This window comes from Spinacia oleracea, chromosome 3 (assembly GCF_020520425.1).
Source record: "Spinacia oleracea cultivar Varoflay chromosome 3, BTI_SOV_V1, whole genome shotgun sequence".
In the NCBI taxonomy this organism is placed as follows: domain Eukaryota; kingdom Viridiplantae; phylum Streptophyta; class Magnoliopsida; order Caryophyllales; family Amaranthaceae; genus Spinacia; species Spinacia oleracea.
This window is the reverse complement of record NC_079489.1, coordinates 117,467,589-117,482,899: the sequence shown is the minus strand read 5'-3', so window position 1 is coordinate 117,482,899 and position 15,311 is coordinate 117,467,589. Positions and strand designations below refer to the sequence as shown.

At 41.0% G+C, this 15,311-nt stretch overlaps 1 protein-coding gene across 1 annotated transcript; it reads right to left on the bottom strand.

Annotated features, from left to right (window-relative positions):
- Nucleotides 1-12,799: 12,799 nt before the first annotated feature.
- Nucleotides 12,800-14,404, bottom strand: LOC130470019 (uncharacterized). The gene is made up of 2 exons (XM_056839572.1): nucleotides 13,709-14,404; nucleotides 12,800-13,577 (listed from the first exon to the last, which is right to left on the bottom strand). Exons 1-2 carry the CDS (start codon nucleotides 14,402-14,404, stop codon nucleotides 12,972-12,974), a joined length of 1,302 nt encoding a protein of 433 aa, XP_056695550.1. The 3' UTR covers nucleotides 12,800-12,971.
- Nucleotides 14,405-15,311: the final 907 nt, after the last annotated feature.

Genomic DNA, 15,311 nt, shown 5'->3' with positions numbered 1-15,311 from the left:
ATGAGAGAGAAAATGGCGAGAGGTTGAGGAGAGAGAAAATAGCGAGCTCTTTCAAATGACGTCAGGGATTCCTTTTATACCTGTTGATTGTAATGAGGCATGTGCACCGCGCGTGCGTTTTTATTGATGAAACTATGTCGTTTCAGTGCATATGCATATATAGATGGGTGCATACCTATCTATATATTAATAATTATGGGTATACGTATATGTTGGTGTATCCCCATATATCAAGCTCATATATTAAAAAAGCTTATATATGGAGTTTTAAAATAAAATTAACTGAAAAAATTAATTTCAAAACCCTAGTTTCTTTCTCCAGAAAATTCCTCTCTCTAAATAACTAGAAATTTTCTCTACAAATTTATTTCTCTCTCCAAAAGTCTCAATTAAACTTCCAACGAGCTCTTTTAATGCATTTCGTCACCACAAACACTCACAAAACACTAACATTCGTCGAATTATGCATCAAAACTGGAAAACCCGAACATTAGTCACCATTTTTGAGATTTCAAGCAAAAATATTAAAGAAACCATTGATGTTTGAGAGAAAATCAACTTGAGAAATATTTTGGATAAAAAAATGCAAAAATAAAAGGTGAGTGAAACATTTATTACTCATATTTTGTTAATTTTTAAGTGGTTTAAAAAATTTGTGGTTTGCATCTCCATTTTTATTGTCAAATTTCGAGAAATTAAGATCTGGAATTTTAATTTTTGTTTAGATCTAGATTTTTCCGAAGTTTATATTAAGACATACTAATGTTTATATTTTTCTTATTATGAAGCTTGAATATATGTTTGTTGATTAAATGTTGGAATATAATAATGTTCATTAAATAAAATATTCATTTTCGGAGAATAAAATGCTCATTTTTGTTGTGTATAATATTGTCATTCGTCTTAAACTCATTTTGCTAATACGTAAGATATTTGAAAAAAAAATCTGGTTGAGATCTCCAATTTCTTTATCCATTTTCTTAACAAATTTCTTCAAAAGTTTCAGATCTAGAATTTTTTCTAGTTTTTCTTAAAGGCTCGTATCAATATATCATTATGGTAATTTTGAAAAGTTCTTAAGTTTATTTTGAGATTAAGATATTCATATATCTATTTATAATAAATATTAAATATATGCTTGTTGATTAAGTTTTGTAACTTAAAAAATGTTCATTTTCAAATTAAAAAATGTTTAATTCCAGAAAATAAAATGTTCATTTTGTTGTGCACTATGTATAATATTGTCATTTTTCCCTACAAATAATTTTATGTACATATGATATGCATAGTTACAACCTTGTAAAATTCAGAGATTGTCAAATTGTTAAAAAATCAGAAGTAAATATTACAATATGTTCATTTTATGATGGTGATGTTCTTATTTTATTTTAGTTATTAAATTATTAAAATTGTATTAAATCATTTTAATATAGACTACAATGTTCATTTTCAACCATTTAATTTTAACATTCAAGTTATTCCACATAAAACAACAAAAAGAAAATTCATGTGAAAACATAGACAATGATTTAAATGATTTCATATGTTGTGCTATCAATTCATATTATTGTTGATCATATTTATTTTGAAAGAACATGATGTTCATTTGTGTAATATTTTATTTACATATTATGAAAAGGTAAAAATAATGCTCATCATATTATGAAAATGTTTATGTTCATAATAAGAAGATAATATGTTCATTAACAAAATAGCTTGGACTATGACTCCCAATCCCTAATGAGATACAAAATATATGTTAAAAATATTTATTTATTTTTATCTTATTTGAATATTGACTTACTAAAGCATGTATGAGTATGTATTTTATTAGATACATGTGGTTATATTTAGTTTTTCAATGACAAAGTTGCAATTGTTGTACAATTATTACACGTAATTATTTCGTACATGTCTTAACTAAACTTCTTTAATGTAAATATATGTACATTTTCAAATAATTAAATATTCATAATAAAAAAAAACATGTTATTAACTACTTGAATAAAAAATTGTTCATTTTAACTTTTACAAAATCAAAAGGTATGAGAATCATAATCTTAATGCATAATACGTTTATTTTTATCATCAAATATACATTTTCATATTATCAAGTTAGTACGTATATCATGAATTGATATTATATTTATTTATAAAATGATTTATTGTTCATGTTTATAGTGATTGTTTTGTATTATAGTAGATCAAAAGCACGTTAAAATTGATTTTGGATATGTACATTTGTAAAAAAAAAAATGTTCAAGTTTAATACATTATTATTTCCCTCACAATATCATTTAAAAATTTTGTTCATTATTTTCGAAAACAATACATGTTCCTCAGTCGTATTTTATATCAATTTGAACAGATTTTTTGACTTGCCTCCGGCAACCTAAAGCTCGAAGTTGAGCTTAAGCGAAGCTAATTTATTTACTATTTTCAGCCTATAAACCAGGAAAGTACCTTGAAGGTCAAATATTGTATTTAGATCATACTCTCCAAAAGTATCACAAATTCAAGATTGCATCAAAAGCAAGACTCAAGATTGAAGATACAGAACAATAAGATAGTGATTTCTATCAATAATTTTTCATTCAAGTACGAAATACAATTTTACAAAGGCAATGCTTAACTAACATGTTTAAATTATTAGTAACAATATATTTGGAATTTTTAATTGCACATTATGTACATACATTATATATGTTTCAAACTAATACTATTCATACAGTAACTATGTTTAGGGCTGTGCAAAACTATCCGAAAAATCGAAAACCCGAAAATCCGATACGAAACCTATCCGAATATTTGGTTATCCGAACCGTTAACAGTTTCGGTTTGGATACCCGATCCGAATCTTTGTTAATGGGTCAGGTAACCGATACCCGTTAGTGTAATTTCGGGTACCCGAATTACCCGAAACGCTTACATTTTAATTTTCATTAAAAAAAAACAATGTCAAAATATAAAAACTCCGTATGAGGTAACCTAAATTTCATTTTGTCCAAGTCTACTGATTGTTTCCGCCGCTCCTCCTCTCTTGCCCTCTTACCCTCTTTCTCTCTCCTCTCATTCTCGCCCTTTCATCTCTAACTCTCTCCCTCTCCTCTCATTCTTTTGATGAACGAGTTCTATACAGATCTACTCTACATTTGCATGCTCTCCATCATCTCCATCTCCATCGCTCCTTCTAAAACTTCTGCATGAACTTATTTGAGTTGTTCTGAATTCTGATCTTGAATTTGGTGAAGTAATCGATTATGGTCTGATGATAACAATAATTAGCCATCTACTGCACAACAAAGGTGCTGGAAATTTTAAAAAAAAAGTGAGGATTTTGCTGTTTGAATTTTTTTCAATTAGTTTTTAGGATTTCTTTGTCAATTTATTTTTTTGTGCGATGGAATTAGTCTCTTAGTTTGTCAATTTGGACCCTTGTTTCATGGTGAATCACTGAATCACAACTTTCTATTTTTGTAAAGAAAAGTACTACAGTACATTATATAAAATTAGGAATAATTCTTAGAAAATTAAGAAAAAGTCAAATAATTGGTTCGGTTTGGATATTTGGGTCGGGTAACTGAATATCCGGGTACCCGAATTTCGGGTACCCGTTTCTTATCGGTTCGGTTTCAGATATCAGATTTGGCGTTATTGGGTATCGGGTAACCGAACCGATAAGCTTATCGGTTCGGTTACCCGACCCGTGCTCACCCTTGACTATGTTCATTTTCAAAATAGTAAATGTTCATTTTCAAAATAGTAAATGTTCATTTCTAAATCAATAAGAACGTCACTATTACAAAAATGGGCTAAGGAACCATTGTTAGGGAATCGTATAAGTCACTTATTAGGTTTCTTAGATAAAGAAACCAATTATCTTAGAAGTGTGGTTTCTTAGAAAAAATGTAAGAAACCTATTACCTGAAATATATGGTTTCTTAAATATATTATATTAAGAAAGAAACAAAGGAATCGGAGATCTTTCAACACTAGTTTCTTACTCATATTTTTTGCCTTATTTTAAGAAAGAAACAAAAGAACCGGAGATCTTTCAACACTAGTTTCCAATTGGTAAATGGTACACCCGGTTGTATGTAGCTCTACATGCAACCGGGTAGTTATGATTTTTAACCCTTCAAAAAGCACAATTTTATAGTTTAAAGCACATTTTTACAAGTTAAAGTACATTTTTTATAGCTTAAAAGCATATACATTTCAAAATAACACATTGTTAGTACAAAAGAACATACGAGCGCGAAAAATTTGAGAGGATATATAAACTAATGTTGGTTACTCACCTTTTAAGTTTAGGTTTTTTCCCAATTGGAAGAAGATATTCAATATCATAATATTTGAAAAATAAATGTGCATTTAAATTGTAAAAATGTGATTTTAAACTAAAAAATATGCTGGGTGTAGGGGTGTGCACAGGTCCAAAACCGGACCGGACCGGACCGGAACCGGTTGGACCGGTGGACCGGAATTTTTCGAATTCATGGACCAAGGACCGGACCGGAAAGAATTCGGTCCGGACCGGACCCGGACCGAAAAATTCAGGTCCGGTCCGGTTTTGGACCGGTTTGGACCGGTTTTTTTAATTTTTGCGATTTATAATCTTAAACTCAATTTGTTTTTACAATTATATATTTTTACATCCTACATTTCTCTTTAAATATCTCATACATAACATCATACGCTTAATATAAAGGTTATAAAGGCCAATGACATATAAAAAAATTCAAAGTTTTTTTTTTGTGTTGTACGTGTGCTACAAGTTGGGCTCTTCTATGTATAATTTTTATATATTCCGGGTCACCGGTCCGGACCGGAAAATTCCGGGTTTTGACCGGACCGGACCGGAAAACCGGAATCGTATATTTTAAAGGACCGAGGACCGGACCGGAATCTATTGGTCCGGTCCGGTCCAATTTCGGTCCGATTCCGGTCCAATTTCCGGTCTGGACCGGACCGTGCACACCCCTAGCTGGGTGTACCTAATAATTTGTGCACTAGTTTCTTACTCATATTTTTGTCTTTTCCTTGCGGAAAGTGTGCAGACGTTTGTGCCCTCCCAACGTTTACTTTCTTTTCTCCCGGTTTTCTATTTGGCTCTGCCATTCATTTCTTTCCTCCCTTGAATTGATTTTCTCTTTCTCCCTCCTTTTTCTACAATCTGATCCATTTTCTCTCTCCTCCAAGCAACTTCTCAATGGTGCTTCGGACGATTATCGTAACAAAATAAAATCCTTCTGCTTAGGTTATGATAGATCTATTCAGGTACTATTACACTTTTAGTTTCGGGATATTCGTCATTGTTTCCTCCTTTTTTTGCATTTTTGGGTTCCGACCCTTGAAGCCCAGACCTACCATTGATGGAATGGGTGATGATTGTCTTCTACATTTTAGCTTCATTTTTCCTCTCAATTTGCTTCGTGACTGATGGCTAATTCTAGGGTTTTAATCTTCGTTGTGTTTCTCGCAGGTTGTTGTACTTGATCTCTGTTTTCAGAGAAGAATGCACCCAATCATGTTATCCAGTCTATTAGAACAAGTTACAAAGTAATTAATCAAACTGTAAACCTTATTGGAGAAAGAATGCGCCGGAAATCCGAAGTTAGATTTTTTTTAGTAAACAAGTTAAGGTTTTATTATGCACTTGAATTGCAATCTTTTGTGATTTATTGGTTATTATTACGGAGTATATACTTTTTATGTATGTTAAGATGTTTTGAACTGTTTAATAATTGTACGGGTATGCTACCAGCTGGCTGGTAGCATCACCAAGCTGTTAAGGATAAAAGCAAATAATCCTTAACGGCAGTTATTATTCCCTACCAGCATCTCTTACAAGCCGGTAGGGAGGAGGCACGTGACCAAACCAAGAGGTCAACGGGTCGCTATCAATCGGGTAGGACCCATTTGTCCGTACGCCCGACCCGCGCCTATATATATGGGTTCATTTATGACAAAAGGTACGCAAACACAATCATTTCCACTAAAACCAAAATACTTATCACTCATCATACCTGACTTTAGCATCGGAGGGGGAATCCTCGAATCACCCTCGAGGCTAGTTCATCTTTGTTATCTGCGCAGGATATCATCAGGATAACAGCAGCACTCGACCAGCAAGACATCTCCAACCGTTCCCAAATCCTGCCGGAACAATTGGCGCTAGAAGGAGGGGATCTCCCAACCTTGTCAAGTAAATCAGCCATCATGGATACCAACAACAAAAAACCTAGGAAAAACAACAATCTCCCACAATCAGCAGTGATCACACCAACATCAGTAGCACAACCCGCAGTCAAACCTTCTCTCTTACCTGTCTCAACCAGCCAAGTCACACCACTTACCGATCCTCCCCCAAAAACACTCAAGTCACAGATAAGCATTGCCCACCCAGGTTTTGAAGACCCGAACGACGTGATCATAGAGGACGAAACGTCCATGGAAGAAAGGGCACAGGATTCCCCATCACCCCCACAGATTCAGAGCAACCTCTCGGCGTTGTCCCAAAGGTTCACACCACAACAGCTGCTGACGGCGTCGGCCGTCATGAAAGCAATGGCTGAATTGTCCTCAAGGAGGACAGAGGGAAATCAGATCGTGGTTACCGGCAATCGCCCGAGTGCGATGCCGGTTAGAAATCTCTACGAAACCCTAGAGCATGAAGTGGTACTGCCAGCACAACCTGAACCAATACTTGTACAGAGTGAAAATCCGGGTAGAAGAAAAAGGCATAGCTCTCGGCGCAGAGAAAGGTCCACTAGACGCCGAGAGTCGGTGTCAGAGCAAGAAGGGTCGTTTCCTGCTGGTAGGGAATCGACACCGTATCACGAAGAGTACATCGTACAGTCTCCACAACCAGGTTGGAATAGATATGAAGGATATCAACCTCATCAGGAGCCGACGAGGCAAACCATACACCCCAAAGACTCCCCACTCTGCAGGGGCATACTGGAGCAACCTATGGAGAAAGTAAAGATGCCGACGTGCAAATACAACGGAACCACAGACCCCGAAAATCACTCCACCGCTTTCGAACAACACATGATGCTGTATTCTGACTCAGATGCCATGTGGTGCAAAGTGTTCCAAACCACATTATCAGGGGTGGCAGCCGATTGGTATAAGAAGTTGCCGGCCGGATCGATATTCAGTTTTCGGCAGATTCAAGAGGACTTTGTGAGGCGGTTCATTAGCAAGGTTGAACGAAAGAAAACATCTGGAGAGCTGATGTCAATCTCACAAAGGCCGAAAGAGCCGCTGAGAGAATACCTTACTCGTTTTAACAACGAATCCATCACAATACCAGATTTACAGCAAGAAATAGCCGTCTTGGCTCTGTTGAGAGGGATGCAGGAATGCGAGTTCAAAAGGTACCTGGGAAGAAAATCATTTACCTCGCTGGGGGAGGCCTTGAGAAAAGCAAATGAGTATATCAGGAGTGATGAGCTGATGCTAATATCACCCATGGGGGGAAATCAGGCAGTACAATCGGCCAAGAAGGATCATGTTCCCATACAGCAACACAATTACCGGAAAGATAACGGTAGAAAGGAGGGCCATCAGCAGAGAGGGGGATATCCGAACAGACAACAGCCGGTAGGGGCTTACCAGGTGTACACTCCCCTGAACACCGCCAGAGCCACGATCTACGCAGTAAATAAATCGGCAGCGTGGAGAAAACCGTTACCGATGGATGCCCCAGGTAACAATAAGAACTTTTGTGCTTTTCATAATGATCATGGTCATTACACGGAGCATTGCAAAGAGCTCAAGGATAACATCGAAGAGCTGGTAAGAAGGGGATACCTATCCCAGTATAGGGTTCGACAGGAAGGCCAGGGAGGAAATAACAGGCAGGGCAGTTCGCATGGTCATGCCCCATATACACCTACTCAGCCAGGGTATGCACAACCCACTGGTAGGATTGAACAGGCACCACCATCCCGGCAAGAAATCCGGTCATTACCGGAAACAGGCAAAGATGGGGCCGATAGGGGAAAGAGACCCACGGTTTGGGTGATCTCTGGAGGGCCCGTGCATGGAGGTACAGTCAGCGGGGCAATAAGAAATCTAGAGGAGCACATGCATTTGGTGAGTTACCATAGCGCAAGGAAATGGCCGGAACCAATCCCCCTACCGGTCATCACGTTCACCTCGGACGATTGTCGCGGCATTATATATCCCCATGATGACCCGCTCGTATTGGAACTCGAGATAGCAAACTTCCCCGTCAAGAGATGCCTGATTGATGGAGGCAGCTCTGCGAACATCATATTCTGGGAAGCTTTCACCCAGCTGAACATAGATCACGGAGAGTTAGCAAGGGTGAGCTATCCCGTTATCGGATTCTCTGGAGCCAGCGTCTATCCAGAAGGCAGTATCCGTCTACCGGTTCAAGTAGGTAGAGGATCATCAGCCAGGGACTTAATGGTCGACTTTTTGGTGATAAAAGTACCAGCAGCGTATAACGTAATAATTGGTCGACCATTCATTCATGACGCACAGGCGGTGGTGTCCACATATCATTTGACCATGATATATCTCTCAAATCTGGAAAGAACAGAAAGGGTACATGGCAGTCAGGAGACTGCCAGATCGTGTTATCTGACAGCGATAAAGGCACCAGGAAGGATGGTGCCGAAAACCAACCTTGCCCGAGAAGCAAACATGCCAACCAAAAGAAAGAGAGGGGATCTGAGCATGGAAAATTTTGATGAAAGGCCGGTTTGCATCCCAAGGCCGGCTGCAGATGGAGAAACTCGGGAAATTGAATTGGTAGAAGGAGTTCCAGAAAGAACGGTACGAATAGGTGCCGATATGGAGGCAGATCAGCAGGTCAATCTCATCGGCCTGTTACGAGAAAATGCAGATGTCTTTGCCTTCTCTGCAGATGAAATGCCCGGTATCAGCCCAGACATCATAGTGCATCGTCTGAATGTAGACAAGTCAGTCAGGCCGGTAAAGCAAAAGAAGAGAAATTTCTCCAGTGAAAAAAATGCTGCAATAAAAGAAGAAGTGGAAAAACTGCTGGAAGCAGGGTTCATAGAAGTTTGTGACTACCCCGAATGGTTGGCCAACGTAGTCATGGTAAAAAAGTCAAATGGCAGTTGGCGAATGTGCGTAGATTTTACCAATCTGAATGGGGCGTGCCCCAAGGACTGCTATCCATTGCCACGAATCGATAGACTGGTAGATTCAACAAGTGGCCACGCTCTTTTGAGTTTCCTGGATGCCTTCTCAGGGTATCACCAAGTCAGCTTGTGTAAAGCCGATAGAAAGAAGGCCGCCTTCATCACAGATTCAGGGGTATACAGCTATAAGGCTATGCCATTTGGGCTGAAGAATGCGGGAGCAACCTACCAGAAGTTGGTGGATAGGGTATTTGCTTCCCAGAAAGGGAGGAACATAGAGGTATATGTGGATGACTCAATAGTTAAAAGCCGATTGGCCAGCGACCACATCGACGACTTGAGAGAAACTTTCGAAACTCTGAGGAGGTTCAGGATGAAGTTAAACCCCAAGAAATGTGTATTCGGGGTCCGATCAGGAAAGTTCCTGGGTTTCCTAGTAAGCGAAAGGGGAATCGATGCCAATCCAGATAAGGTAGATGCAATTATGAATCTACCAGAACCCGGTTGCATAAAAGACGTGCAAAAGTTAACAGGAAGAATGGCCGCATTGACCCGGTTCATTAGCAAATCAGCAGATAGGTCGTTGCCCTTTTTCAACGTGTTAAAACAAAACAAGAAATTCAAGTGGGGAGAAACAGAAAGAGCAGCCTTTGAGGCAGTAAAACGGCACCTGCAAGTCCTACCCACAATAGCTCGACCAGAGGAAGGGGACACGCTGCAGCTATACATATCTGCTTCTCAACACACAGTAGCAGCAGTTCTGATCATAGAGAAAGATAAAACACAGATACCGGTGTACTTTGTCAGCCACATCCTGCAAGAAGCAGAAACGAGGTACTCCTTGATAGAAAAGTTGGGGTTGGCAGTATTGATTGCAGCCAGAAAGCTGAGACCTTACTTTGATGCACACGGGATCCAAGTCCTCACAAACTACCCACTGGAAAAAGCAATGCAAAAAATGGACACATCAGGTAGACTCCTAAAATGGGCGATTGAACTATCAGAGTTTCACATGGAATATCGGCCCAGATGGGCTATAAAAGCCCAAGCACTGTCTGACTTCATAGTCGAAGCATCATACCAGGAGGAGGAAATAAAGGAAGGAATATGGGAAGTAGCAGTAGACGGCTCGGTCACCAAATCAGGGTCAGGAGCAGGGGTAATAGTTACCTCACCAGAAGGAGACCAGTTCGAGTATGCTATTAAGTTCTCTTTCCAGGCATCAAACAACGAGGCAGAATACGAGGCCGCAATCGCTGGCATACAGATCTGCACGGCAGCTGGTGCTCGTAGGCTCAGGCTCACAACCGACTCACAGCTGGTAGCAAACCAGTTCTCAGGAGAATATGAAACGAAGGAAGAATCCATGAAACGATACGCCGAAAAGCTTAAACAGTCAGTGGCACAGTTGGAAAGCTTCGAAATAAAATTAGTACCCCGATCAGAGAACATGTTGGCAGACTCCCTGTCAAAACTGGCCAGCTCAAGTGCTCTGGTAAAATCAGTAATGATGGAAGTCATGCATCGAAGGAGCACTGAAGTATTGGGAAAAGAGGTCATGGTAATCACGAGCCAACCTGAATGGTATGACACCTTGTGGGCATACAAGAGAGATGGAACCCTGCCTGCAGAAAAAACGGAAGCAAGAAGGTTGATTAGAAACTCATGCTGGTTTGTAATCATCAGAGGCCAACTCTACAAACGGGGTTTTAGCTTGCCTCTGTTACGATGCATATCAGCATACGAATCGGCACGACTGATAGAAGAAATACATGAAGGAGTGTGTGGAAATCATCAGGGAGGAAAAACCCTTGCACTGAAATGCCAAAGGCAAGGATACTACTGGCCGACAATGCTAACAGACGCACAGGAGTACGTCAAGAAATGTGAAAAATGTCAAGTTTTTTCAGCAGTCATAAATCGTCCTGCAAACGATCTCATGCCAATCCTAAATCCAATACCGTTCGCCCAGTGGGGAATGGACATTCTGGGACCATTCACAACGGCATCCGGTGGAAGAAAATTTCTGATAGTGGCAGTCGATTATTTCACCAAATGGATAGAAGCAGAACCGGTGGCAAAGATAACTGCAAATCAGGTCAAAAATTTCATATGGAAAAATATAATCACCAGGTTCGGATTACCGATGGCAATCGTGATGGACCATGGGGTACAGTTTGATTGCTCGCCAGTTCAAAGTTTCTTGAGTATGTACAAGGTCAAGTTTGCCTACTCTTCTGTTTGTCATCCCCAAAGCAATGGACAGGCAGAAGCTGCCAATAAGCAGATACTGGCAGCAATGAGAAAGAAGCTAGACGACTATAAGGCTGGTTGGGCCGATATTGTTCCAGAGATACTTTGGGGAAATAGAACCACCGTTAAGGAAGCAACGGGAGAGAGCCCATTCCGTCTATGTTTCGGATCAGAAGCAGTGATACCAGCAGAAGTAGGGTTACCTACATTCAGGATCCAGCATTATGAAGAAAACAAGAACGGTAAACTGTTAAAGCAGGAGCTGGATCTCCTACCAGAGATCAGACTCAGAGCAGAAATCAGATCGGCGGCTTACAAGCAGCGCATAAGTAATGCCTACAACAAAAGAGTAAAACACAGACAGCTTGAAGTAGGAGACCTGGTGCTCCGCAGAACTGCAGCTACAGGCAAGGCAAAGGTCCAAGGGAAGTTAACCCCAAACTGGGAGGGGCCTTATCAGATATGGGAAGAAATCGTACCAGGAGCTTTTAGGCTGATGGATATGGGTGGAACAGCGCTAAAAAATTCATGGAACGCCAGCGTCCTTAGAAAGTTTTATGTGTAGTCACTAACCCAAAAAGGCCGATTGAGCCAGGCCTGTTATGGTCCATGAAATGAAAGAAAGTCGAGGAATTCAAAGCAGAAGAATCAAACCCTTAAAGTAGGTCAGCAAGGCTACTATCAGCTTGCTGACTCGGGGTAATGTATAATCAAAAATCGTGATTCAAACCCTTAAAGTAGGTCAGCAAGGCTACTATCAGCTTGCTGACTCGGGGTGATACGAATCAAACCCTTAAAGTAGGTCAGCAAGGCTACTATCAGCTTGCTGACTCGGGGTAATGTATAATCAAAAATCGTGATTCAAACCCTTAAAGTAAGTCAGCAAGGCTACTATCAGCTTGCTGACTCGGGGTGATACGAATCAAACCCTTAAAGTAGGTCAGCAAGGCTACTATCAGCTTGCTGACTCGGGGTAATGTATAATCAAAAATCGTGATTCAAACCCTTAAAGTAGGTCAGCAAGGCTACTATCAGCTTGCTGACTCGGGGTGATACGAATCAAACCCTTAAAGTAGGTCAGCAAGGCTACTATCAGCTTGCTGACTCGGGGTAATGTATAATCAAAAATCGTGATTCAAACCCTTAAAGTAGGTCAGCAAGGCTACTATCAGCTTGCTGACTCGGGGTGATACGAATCAAACCCTTAAAGTAAGTCAGCAAGGCTACTATCAGCTTGCTGACTCGGGGTAAAGTACCAGATTCAAACAGCACAATTGCATAAATGAGGGCAAGCATAAAATAGAAAAATAAAACAAACAACACAATATCATAAGCATAAGAGCAACACCATCTGAATAAAGCAAATTCGACAGCCAACACCAAAACTAACATTTGTTAGCTGATCAAAAATGGCACAAGGTAAAGTTTACAAAAACAAGCATAAAATATCCCAGGGCAAAAAGTGCCACAAACAGCTGATACCAAAAGTGCGTCTAAAAAAATAAACTAATCTTTAAAAGCAGCAACGCCAGATGAACCACAGGATGATACCGGTGATGACTGCCCGCACCTTCAAACTTGTTGATGATCCGTCTGGTTGGTACTGGAAGACAGCAGGGCAGGATCCAGGTAGTCTTCTTCCTTCAGCTCAATGGGAGGGAGAGTCAAGGGATCAGCATTCTGAATGATCTCCTCCGGAATGATCTGTGACTCCCAACCGGTTGGTACCCTGTGCTTTTCCTCCACCAGGAAAGCATACTCAATATCCTCACAGTCCTCCTTGGTAAGGCCAATACCATGAACGCCACAACGGTGGGCAGCAAACCAGCCACCGTTATGACTATCCGTGATACGCTTACTATAGGTCTGGAACCGAGAAAATCGCAAGGCACCATCCCGAGCACCGGTCTTGTAAGCAGCTTTGGCCTTCTCATCCGCCTCCAGCAACTTCTCAGACAGCTCTTTGTTTTTGGTCTCCTCTGCCTCCAGTTTGTTCGCAACATTCTCCAACTCTTGGTTGCGTTGCTTCACCCTTTTCAGCTCAGAAGTTTTTTGGTCCAGATCTTGCTTGGCGTCATTCACCTGCTTCTCCAGCTCAGCCTGCCTTTTCTGAAGGTCTTCATTCTGCTCCTGGTAGCAGAGGTACAGCTTCACAAGCTCCACTGCAGAGTTGCAGGCCTACAAAAGACAAATCGTCAAAAAACAACACCGATTGCATACCTTGAACAAATATATATATATATATATATATATATATATATATATATATATACAAAAAGCATACCATAAAAGTAGCACCGATTTCATACCTTGAGCAAGTCATTCATATGTTGGGCAGCCGGCGCGTCAATCTCAGCAGCAGGATTGTCGCGAGGAGTAGCCAGATCCTTCAAAGCCCTCCAACCCATGCAACCACCTCCTTTGCAGTCATCGGTGAGTATCGACTCACCGCGAAGAAGATCGATTTTAGGGTTCCAGGATTCGTCAGGCTCACCAGGAGGAACCTCAAAGTACTTCATCTTCCTGGGAGTTAAGCAAATCGGAGTCTTCTCAATCCACTCTCCAGGACGGACGAAGACACCCATGTTCAGACCAGAGCTGGTACCAGCACTCTGGCTAGGGCGAACATACCCAGAAGAGGTATGAAGAGTAGGAGGCATGAGAGGAGGAGTCTTCTGGCCCATACCAGCAACATCAGTATCATTAACCTCTTGCTCCTGATTCTGGCGGGTTGGAGTCATAAGATCCACAACCATCAAGTCTGGTTGGGCTATCGGCTCAACATTCTCAACAGCATCACCCCCTTGGCCTGCGACGTTCGCATCGGCAGCTGATTCAAAACCCTTCTCAGGAGACTTCTGCTGAGACTTGTCAGGGGCAGGCTGTGTAGTACCGTCCACTCGAGACCGATTCACCCGAATGAAGGGTTGGTTACGATCACGAGGAAGCCTGCCAGTAAGGGCAGCACCACGACCGCAATCCAAACTTTTAAAACCACCGGCCATATCAGGAGCAGTATGAACGGTTTTGAAGACAGGTTTTGGAGCAGGGTTGTCGGGAGCAGTATGAGTCGTTTTGAAAACAACTCCAGTGGGTGCACGGATGGAAAGTGGTTTGGGAGCTGGTATGGAGCTTAATCTTTTTGTCTTCTTAGCAGGAGACTCACTCACAACCTCCTCCCGAGTCGAACCACGCTTTTTGTTGGCTTGGGTTGCGTAGGTCGACAGAGTAGAAAACACGCCTTTCGGATTGGGAGGGTTGTTGGTAGTAGGACGACCGTCTTTGCCCAAACCGAGAATAGCAAAGTTGAGAGTATGCAGACCTGGTAAGAAAAAACAAACAAAAGATTTAAACACAGACAAACAACAAATGCGTACAAAACAAGAAAAGCATACTTAAACAATATAAGAGGGGGATATAGCTATCAGCCCCACGACCATACCAAGAGTATGGGTGTGGCACAAGCCAACTGCAGACAGCGGCCCATTTCCCAAAATATACTTAGCAGGAGGCAACCAGTACTTAGGAACGGTCACAGACTTCTGCAAACCGGTGTCAACATGCAAACAGGACACAAACTGATGGGCCCTTTTCTCCCTGAAACCCAACTCCCGAATGGGATAATGGTTCATATGAGGACGGGGGAGATGAAAGCGAGTCCGAATGGGGAAATCAGAAGGCACTCTCAACCAGTAGAACTTCTTTTCCCAATCTTTACAGCCAGACAGCTTGGGGTTGACTGTCATTTTGCTTGCCTTGGTATAAAAAGACCACCATCCAGACTTCTTCTTGTACTTTTTCAACCAAATCAGCCGCCTAAACAGGTTAATGGTTTGGGGCCATTGTTTAAAAGACAGCAGCCAGGTAAAAGCCACAACATTCCTCACTACCTGAGGCGTTACCTGCGCCAAA

Excerpts from the sequence above, each read along its gene's own strand:
- LOC130470019 (XM_056839572.1), bottom strand. The coding sequence starts at position 14,404 with ATGGCCGGTGGTTTTAAAAGTTTGGATTGCGGTCGTGGTGCTGCCCTT. Across the intron at positions 13,578-13,708 it reads ATATGAATGACTTGCTCAAG|GCCTGCAACTCTGCAGTGGA; the intron begins GTATGAAATCGG and ends TGTCTTTTGTAG.